Here is a 9,064-nt window from a genome sequence, read left to right as displayed (position 1 = left end):
TGCTACGACAGCGGAAGCGGAAGCGCTGCCTCGGCTTAGCGTGGGGTTGCCGACGTTATTAGGTAGGGCCCTTAGCTACCGAAGAAGAGTGCGACCTCCCCGTTTCTCCCCTCCCCCCTGCCTGCGAGGGGCCGAGCCTGGGGCCGGCAGTGCCCCGTGGTCGCGGCTGCCGCCCCTCTCTGGGCTCCGGTGTGGGGCCCGCCGGAAACCTCGGGGGTGTTTCCCTACCGCTGCTGGCACAGGGGGGTTGCCCTGGCGCTGGCAGAGCAGGGAGCAGTGGTCCCGAGGGGCAGCGAGGGAAGTTTAGGTAGGGTGTGAGGAGGAGCTGTCTTGTCTCTCTTAAACCGTAGGATTGATGTATGTATTTCGTAGGTATCTAGGTCCTAGGAATAACTCTAGTATGAGGAGGGTAGTGAAGCACTGGAACAGGTGACCCGGAGAGGTTGAGGACTCTCCATCCTTGGAGGTTTTTAAGGTCCAGCTCGACAAAGCCTTGGCTGGGATGGCCAAGTTGGGGCTGGTCCTGCTTTGAACAAAGGGGTGGATTAGATGACCTCCTGAGGTCCCTTCCAACTCTATTTTCTAGGATTCTCCCTAACCATGCTGACACTGTGCACCGCCCCCTGGGGGGGCTCTCAAAGTGCCCAGAAGTGGGGACAGCCGGTTTGAAACATTGCTGCTTCATGCAATGGATGCACTAATGCTTTGTGTTATGTAAGAGGGGGGCTGCCTGCCATTGAGAGAAAGTCAGTAGTATTTTGCTACTGGGTTGCCGCTGAGCCACAGCCCTGGAGAGCCGTACGCAGCTGTGTGTGGGCACGCGCAGCTTGGAGCACCCCAACCTGAAAAAAGCAGATTCAGGCCGTACCCATTGGGCACCTATACACCTGCAGCAAGGCTGCTCCGACATGCTGTAATTCAGGGGTGGGCAAAATGTGGGCCGGGTGCAGCCTGCCAGGCCGTTCTATCCGGCCTGCGGAGCCCCAAAAAAATGTATCTGCTCTGGGCTGCCTGTCATGCGACCCTTGATGGCTTGCCAAATCTCAGTAAGCGACCCTCCACCCGAAGTAATTGCCTGCCCCTGCTGTAACTACAATGCGTCAGAGCAGACTTGATTGAGTCTGCTGGAGCATGGTCATTACTCTAATGACTCTAGTACATCCAGTGTGGTATATTAAACTGTCAAGTGTTAGTGACCATGAGCCTGATTCCCCAACACCGGGGCTGAGATTAGGGGTTGCAGGAAAAAGCCTAGATAGTTTTGCTAGAATAGACCGTTTTCCTTTTCTACCAAGCCAGCGATGCTATAGGAGTTTTGCATAAATGTGGAGAGCAAGATCCAGTTACTCCAGTCTATCCTGTCCACTTGACACATGAAAGCGGACAGGGTAGAGCCTGACCATAAGCCTCCAGTAACTACCATGCTCTAGCATCCTCCTGCATCTCGTGTATCAGTGTCTTTGCACTTAAAAATGGTGGTAGGGACACTTTATCTAAGGCTTGTTCAATGAGCTTTAGATAAAGCATGCCCCCCCTCCCCATCTTTAAGCATGGGGATGCTGATACATGAGATGCTCTGGCTGCTCTAATTAAAGTACCCACTCCCAAAGCACACGTATAAATGCCCATTGTTTTTAGAGGGGCTGTCTGGTACTCAGAATTGGCAGGAAAATGCAGAATCTTTCATCTTTTGGTTGTCCATTCAAGCTCACCTGTGTTATTAGTGAAACTGGAGGACTGTTTGAAGTCGTAAAAACTCATGGTTTGAGCCCCTTTCCAACATCACAGGAAAAAACCCCTCCCTGTTTGACATTATACTGGTATCTGTATCACAAAAAGATGATGCTGTTTGACATGAAGCTGAACACTTTCTGCTGGTTTGCACTGACCGCTACGTTATGGTTGTAATTGTGATGTCTGATTTTATTGTTCACAAGTGCATACAGACATGATCCAATTTTGATGTGGACAAGCCCAAATTGGCACACGTGTCAGTCTCAGGAGGGAGGTTGAGTGAAAAGGACTGGAGGCTGAGCTATCTTCTTGCCTAGAGGTGCATGTAGGACCATAGTTACAAGTTTGTCAAAGGGCTGGGGCAATGCTGGGGCAACTTTCGGTGCTGATTTAGCTTAGGCTGTTCTGTGGTTTAAAAGAGTCTTTTAATCTCTAGTACTACCTGTTTCAACTGCTCTAGTATAATGGCACAAAAAGTTAATGCTTTAATACTGTTTTGAATGCTTTGAACATGCTTGTGGGACATGCTAAATTCTGTAGCCTGTCTATGCTAGAGCTCTTGCAGTTGTTTCTATTGATAAGATTCAGCTAGTGCTAGCAGTTGTGGGACACTTTCTGAAAATTTTTTGCGGTGTAGATGGGCCTTAGTAATTAAACAAAAGAATGTTTCAGGTATAGACGCATCCAATAATACTGGGAAATATTTCCATAAGTGTGTGATTACTTAGCTGTTAAATTGTTCAGTGCAACTTTTTTACTTCTTTTGGTGAGGAATGAATCTGAGCAGATCATAGGCAACTATTTTTCGGACCTATTGCTTTTCTACAGAAGCAGTTTAAATTACCTTTAAAGAGCCAGTAGTGACCTATCAGAGGGGTACTCAGCCCTACCCTGCGGGTCAGATAGGGTACCATATCATCTGTCCTGTGGGGTGCCCCAAGGCCCCTTGGACCATGGCTCTGTGTGGTAGATAGAGCATGCAGGGTGTCATAGGCCCAATCCCAGCGCACAGGGCTGGGCAGAGACAACACAGCCTTTTGTTAGGGTGGGCTAACAAAAACAGGATGCGTTTCAATACGGACAAGTGCAGGGTGCTGCATTTGGGCAGTAGTAACCAGCAGCACACTTATAAGATGGGAAACTCCCTTCTTGAGAGCACGAAGGCAGAAAGGGATCTTGGAGTCATTATTGACTCCAAGATGAACATGGGCCAACAATGCGAGGTCACGGTCGGCAGGGCTAACCGGACCTTATCGTGCATCCACAGGTGCATCTCAAGTAGGGCCAAGGAGGTGATCCTCCCCCTCTACACAACACTGGTCAGGCCATAGCTGGAGTAGTGTGTCCAGTTCTGGGCACTCCACTTCAAGAGGGATGTGGACAACATTAGAGGGTCCAGAGAAGGACCACCCGCATGATCTGGGGACAGCAGGGCAGACCCTACAATGAGAAGCTATGGGACCTGAACCTGTTCAGCCTTCACAAGAAAAGGCTGAGGGGGGACCTTGTGACTGTCTATAAACTCACTAGGGGGGACCAGAAGGGTTTGGGGGGACCTTGTTTCCCCTAGCGCCCCCCGAGATAACAAGGAATAACGTCCACAAGTTGTTGGAGAGTAGGTTTAGATTAGACATCCTTAAGAACTACTTCACAGTTAGGGCGGCTAGGATCTGGAACCAACTTCCAAGGGAAGTGGTGCTGGCTCCTACCCTGGGGGTCTTTAAGAAGCGGTTTGATGCCTACCTGGCTGGGGTCATTTGAGCCCAGTTTTCCTCCTGCCCAGGCAGGGGGTCGGACTTGAAGATCTACAAGGTCCCTTCCAACCCTACTTCTATGATTCTATGAACACAGGGGGCCCCTGGATCCTGATTCCAGCACACAGAGCTGGGTTGGGGTGTCACACAGGGGCAGCAGGGTGCCCAATCTGGCCCTGGGCCATTCATCTGGTTTGCAGGGCCAAAACCTTGAGCACCACTTGTCTGTTATACACAGGATGACCTCAGACTGCTCACAACAGTAGTGTAGCGGTTGGGAGGCTGCTTTCCCTTCATATGTGCATCCATAGCTGGGTCTCCAAGGAACATGATAAAGGGTTTCTGGAAAAGAATTCCTGGTGTGATTGCATGTGCCAGTATTCCAGGCATCCGCTGGAGGAAAATGTCCTACTGTGACAAACTGCTAGAATCTGATGGTTACCCACATAGTTCTGGAAACAGTATTTGTGGAGGAAGTAATGCTGTGCTTTATATACCTGTGCAGCAATGAAGATTAATACTTGCACAAGTGCAGCTTTCTAGTTATAAAAAAAGTAGTATTGACAGACATTTCACATCATGCTAAAAAGAATGTTTAGGAGCTACATATGAAAGGTGCTATTATTTAAAGTTCTGAGGAAGAAAAAAAACTACACAAACACCTTTCAGAGTTGTAAATCCATAATACTGTTTTTATTCTGGTCTTTCTTTTTGTATACAAGAGTCAAATATATTGTAATGTAACACTCCTGAGGTAGTTTGTAATTCAAAATGTGAGAAATCAGCAGTGTGAAGGATAGAAAAAACTTGTACCTGCTTAATTAAAACATTCAGTGAATTTCTTCACTGTTTGGGTGAGAAATGAGGGGGCCATTTTGAATAAAGTCAAAGTAAATCTCCCCCTCCACTCCCAACCAAAACCAGTCTTGTTTTGCTGCATTAAAAAAATCAGTACTGATTTTTTATAATGGAGAGTCTTTTGATGTAAACCATATTTGTATTGGTAGAAAAAAATAGCTAGCATGAAAGCTGTGCAAATCATCTAACGTGAACTAGGATTTCTGTAAATGCAACTTGGAGGCAGGTGGAGGTCTAAGTTTTGTTCTTTTTCTCATATTTATTTTCACAACCTATAAATTGCTTTCTTTTCCATGCTTTTAAATACCACTGCCAGAAAACTTGTGGATATTGCTGTGTGTGGCAATTTTTAATATAGAAAAAAATGAATAACCCCTTCCTTTTATTTATTCAGATGCCAGCCATTTTATACCATTTTAAATTTAGATCAGTTGATTCAAAATGAGCATGTTTGATAGTGACCTGTAAAATGTTTGTCCTGTTAAAAATCATTGTAGCTAACCGCACAAACAAGTTTCTGTTTATTTAAATGTGTTTTCATCTTTACCTTTTAAGTTTTAAAACTTTATAATAAAATGAATGAAATTTCAAATCTAAAATGTGACTATCACAGCTAAAATTACTATGTAGACACTTAATAGTTCTTGATCCTGCAAGTGCATTCCTAGTAATGAACTAGTGACTATTCTGGAGCTTCAAATAGGCATGTGGGTACAGTACTCACATGGACCTGTTTGTTAGATCAAGGCCAAAGTTACTGGGCGCTTGTTCCCACCAATTCCTGAGCCTTGTGAGTGCTCTCTTCTTGAGAATCTAGTCATTAGTCTATGTTGCAGTCTTAAGCAAAGGAGATACTACACACTTTTTGCTGTCAACTGTGAGTAGTTGAAATAGACATGGTCAATTTTCTTTATATTTTGAATGTTTATATTAAAAATAAATGTTAGCTGTGGGTTGGTTTTCAAGGTAATATTTCCAACAAGGTAGCCCTTTGCCCTGACACACTGATAGCAAAAGGTGGAAAGCAAAGTACTTAATGAAGACGGCTAGATGTTGTCTTAGGTTTATAGCTGGCAAAACAGGTTCAGAGGGGCGAAGAGCCAAGATGTTACTGTCTTTAGTTACACTAGAAACAGAACCCAGTTATCATGATTCCCTATTTCGTTCATCTGTTTGTTGACCATCATTACTTGTGCTTTACAATACTTGTTTGATTTTTCATTTTTCAGATCTCTGAGACAATTTGTTGTACAAAGAAGCCAACTATGGGCATTAAAGGCCTTCATGGATTTGTGGCAAATGTTTGCCATGATGTGCACAAAATGGTAAATCTGAAGGAAATGGCAGAAGAACATCGCATGAGTTATCCTGACTCTCCTCCCGTAATTGTGGTAGATGCCCTGAGTTGTATACGACGCTGGTATACACCAGAATCTTGGGTTTGTGGTGGCCAGTGGCAAGAGTACCTTGCTAATTTAGAGGATTTTATTAATGCTTTCACAGCAGCTGATATCAAGCTGGTATTCTTCTTTGATGGTGTTGTGGAGCAGAAAAAGAGAGGTGAATGGGTTAAACGGAGGTTGAAGAATAACAAGGAAATAGGCAGAATCTTTCAGTTCATCAAGACGTACAGGCAGCAACCAGGGAGAGGGATGTTCTTTATTCCTTCTGGTTTGGCTACTTTCACACGCTTTGCCTTAAAGTCCCTTGGTCAGAAAACAATATGTTCATTGCAAGAAGCAGACTATGAAGTGGCCTCTTATGGGCTGCAGCATAATTGCATGGGGATTCTTGGACAAGATACAGACTACCTCATCTATAACACCTCTCCATACTTCTCCATTGAAAAGCTCTGCTTGGACAAGATGGTCACTGTTATGTATTCCAGGGAGAACCTCTGCCGTGCACTAAATCTTAATATAACAGACCTCCCTTTTTTTGCTTGTCTGCTTGGCAATGATGTAGTTCCAGAAGCTGCTTTGGAAGGTTTTTGGCATAAATGTTTAACCTCTTGTCCTCCTAAAAGCCAGAGCTATGACAAAAGGTCTAACATAATTCTGGCTGTAGCAAACTACATATCAGGACTTCCACGTTCATACAGTAGTGTGAAAAACTTTGAAGAGATGCTACCTTTGGGATCAGACAAGACATTACTGTGCAAGGCAATGGAGTCCTATATCCTGCCTGGTCAGCAGTCTCCCTGGCTTCCTCCCTCTCTATCAAATTCCCAAGCGCACTCAGCCAAGCAGGACACAGGCATGTGCTCAGATCAGGAGATATTTCAGGTATTTGGGTTTTTGAAAAACCTAATCACATTCTTGTTCAAAATGTCTCTGTTAATAATTCCTTGATAATGAATAGGCTCAGAACATTTTTTGTGTGTAAAATGTTTTCCCTCCCAGATAAACCAAATCCTAAAATGATGGTTTTTTTACATGCAACTTGATTTCAGGATCTAATGAATGAACCATTCATGTCTTTTGATAATTATAAATAATTTAGATATTTGCCCAGTCTCATAGTTTCGGTACTATATTTTCATGACCTATTTAGCTTGTATAACAGTGGTAAATCTGGAATACAGTAAGTTAAATTGCTAGTAGTTTGTTAAGAAAAAAAACCCTTGAGATTTAATGCTCATAGTACTTAGTATTTGCTAGGTCTCATAAAGGGGCCTTGTTTTGTTAAGTACCTATAGGCTACAGAAGGAGACAGAACCTGTCTCTTTCTTCTAGCATTTTGATTATTTAACATTATTTCCTTGTTTTGTTATTTAAAATTATATTTTATGTTTACTTTATGATTTCCTGCCTAAAGCATTTACAAACCAAAGTAAAACTTACAAACCTACTCAAGTTTTTCCATCTCTAAAATGCAGTCCCCTCTGAGGTAAAACAGCATCACCACACAGCCATATATAATTTATTGGTCATACCAAAGAAACAGGAGGCATTATACATACTACACAGAAACATGGCATGTAAAATGAAGAATGCTTTTTATAACTTGTGTTCAAAGAATATTTAATTAGGCCCAGTGGTAATTATGAAGGCTGGACTATGGCCAGGACATCAGGGTTAACACCCCTACTATGAAAGACCATACCATGCAATCTTCACGACAAGAAATCATTACCCCTTGGTTTTAACTTTAATTTGAAGGGCTGCAGTTCCCAAACAGTGTGGTGTGATATCATTGTAATAAAATAACATCTAGAAAGCGCAGTTGAGATTGTGTCCCATTGTATTGATTGCTGTATAAATCCAGAAAAATACCATCCCTGTCATAAAGAATTTATTGTCTAATTTGTAGAGGTACAGCTCGTTCATTTTTCTACTACAAGTTATTAAACATTGTCAAAGCAAATACTACACCAAAATTCACATTTTGGAATGCATAGATAATTCTCAATTGTGTTTATAGATTATCTTAACTTCTAACATGTCAGTCTATAAAGCCTAATCACCACCTTGGGTACATTGGATCTCATTGGTGCTTTTCTTGAGAAAATATATGCATATTGTGGCTGCCTGCATATAGAGGGTGGAAACATTTTTTAGTACACCATATTGTACACCATACTGTACACATTTGTTATCTGAAGTTAGTTTGGAGCCCAGCTTCTGATTTGAATTTTCAGTGACTGTAAAATGTGAATTTTTGCAAAATTGTGGCAAAATTGCATTTTCACAAAACTTTTGCACTTAAGCCTATGAAAGTAATAAGGCTAAAACAGATATGTTTGTTCATTTTAATGCATTATATTTTGTACCATCTTCTATTTAATTTTTTAGCATCTGAAAATTGGTTTTTGGAACAACATTTATTTTGTTGAAATAGCAAATATATAAACAATCTACTTAGATCTGCCATTACAGTAAGCTGTGGTGCTGGGTGCTGTTGAGAGATGTTCATTTATTCCATATTTGTTTTGAGAATTCTTTTGAAAGTATGCTGTGTTTCAGTAGTATTGTTGATCCATCATAACCCAAGATTTAATATGGAGCAACTGTAAAAACAAAATCCCTGTTTCCTAGAGGAGCACCAATACATCAGTCCTATATCAGATCGGTACTGATATAAAGAAAACTGTCTGTGTCAGATATCGGTCTGATGGGGCTGATAATTTGGCCAATAAATGCCCGTGCTGCATGCAGCCGCAGTGCAGCGCTCAGGCAGCAAGGAGCACAGCCAGCAGTGTGGAGAGTTGCCTCCAGCTGGTAAATCCGGTGTGGTGGAAGGGGAGGGACTTGGAGGGGGGGAGGAAGATCAACGCTCCCCATGGTGAGGGAGGGGAGAGGGGTAGGTGCTGCCTAGGCAAGACGGGAGAGGCTGGAGCTGCAGCTTGTTGGGGGGAGGTGGCTCCTGCCGCTGTTTGCACCCTGGGAGGGCATGGGTGGTGTGTGCCCCCGGGATTGGGACAGGGCAGGGTGGGCTGTGCAGGGCTCTTGGTGGGCTTAGAGCTGGGCTGGGCTCAGAGTGGGCCCTGGCGGCACTGGGAGGATGCTACATCCATCCCAAATTTAACCGCCACTCTGCTCCCAGCACCACTGCCACCAGCCGCTCAACACAGCCCCAGCTCTTCCCAGCATGTGGATGGAGGCAGTGTGTTGAGCTGGGGCTGCGACTGGCGGTGGTGACGCTGGAAGCGGAGTAGTGGCAAAATTTGGGGTGGATGCAGCATCCTCCCAGCACCGCTGGCACCAGCTCTGAGCCCA

General features: G+C 43.9%; 1 protein-coding gene across 5 annotated transcripts in view; it reads left to right on the top strand.

Moving 5' to 3' along the window:
- Positions 1-9,064, top strand: part of FAM120B (family with sequence similarity 120B) — an 88,432-nt gene continuing 79,368 nt past the window's right edge. For 3 of the 5 annotated variants that reach the window (XM_014527044.2, XM_025194905.1, XM_006016986.3), the window contains exons 1-2: positions 1-62; positions 5,576-6,631. In XM_014527044.2, the coding sequence (XP_014382530.1) occupies positions 5,612-6,631 (1,020 nt within the window). In that variant the 5' untranslated portion in view covers positions 1-62; positions 5,576-5,611. Of the gene's footprint in view, positions 63-189; positions 308-5,575; positions 6,632-9,064 lie in introns of those variants that run through there. The other 2 variants (XM_025194916.1, XM_025194898.1) reach the window with 2 other exon arrangements.

This window comes from Alligator sinensis, unplaced genomic scaffold (genome assembly GCF_000455745.1).
Source record: "Alligator sinensis unplaced genomic scaffold, ASM45574v1 scaffold448_1, whole genome shotgun sequence".
Taxonomy (NCBI): domain Eukaryota; kingdom Metazoa; phylum Chordata; order Crocodylia; family Alligatoridae; genus Alligator; species Alligator sinensis.
Note: the sequence above shows the minus strand (reverse complement) of the source record. Positions and strands in the feature narration are given on the sequence as shown.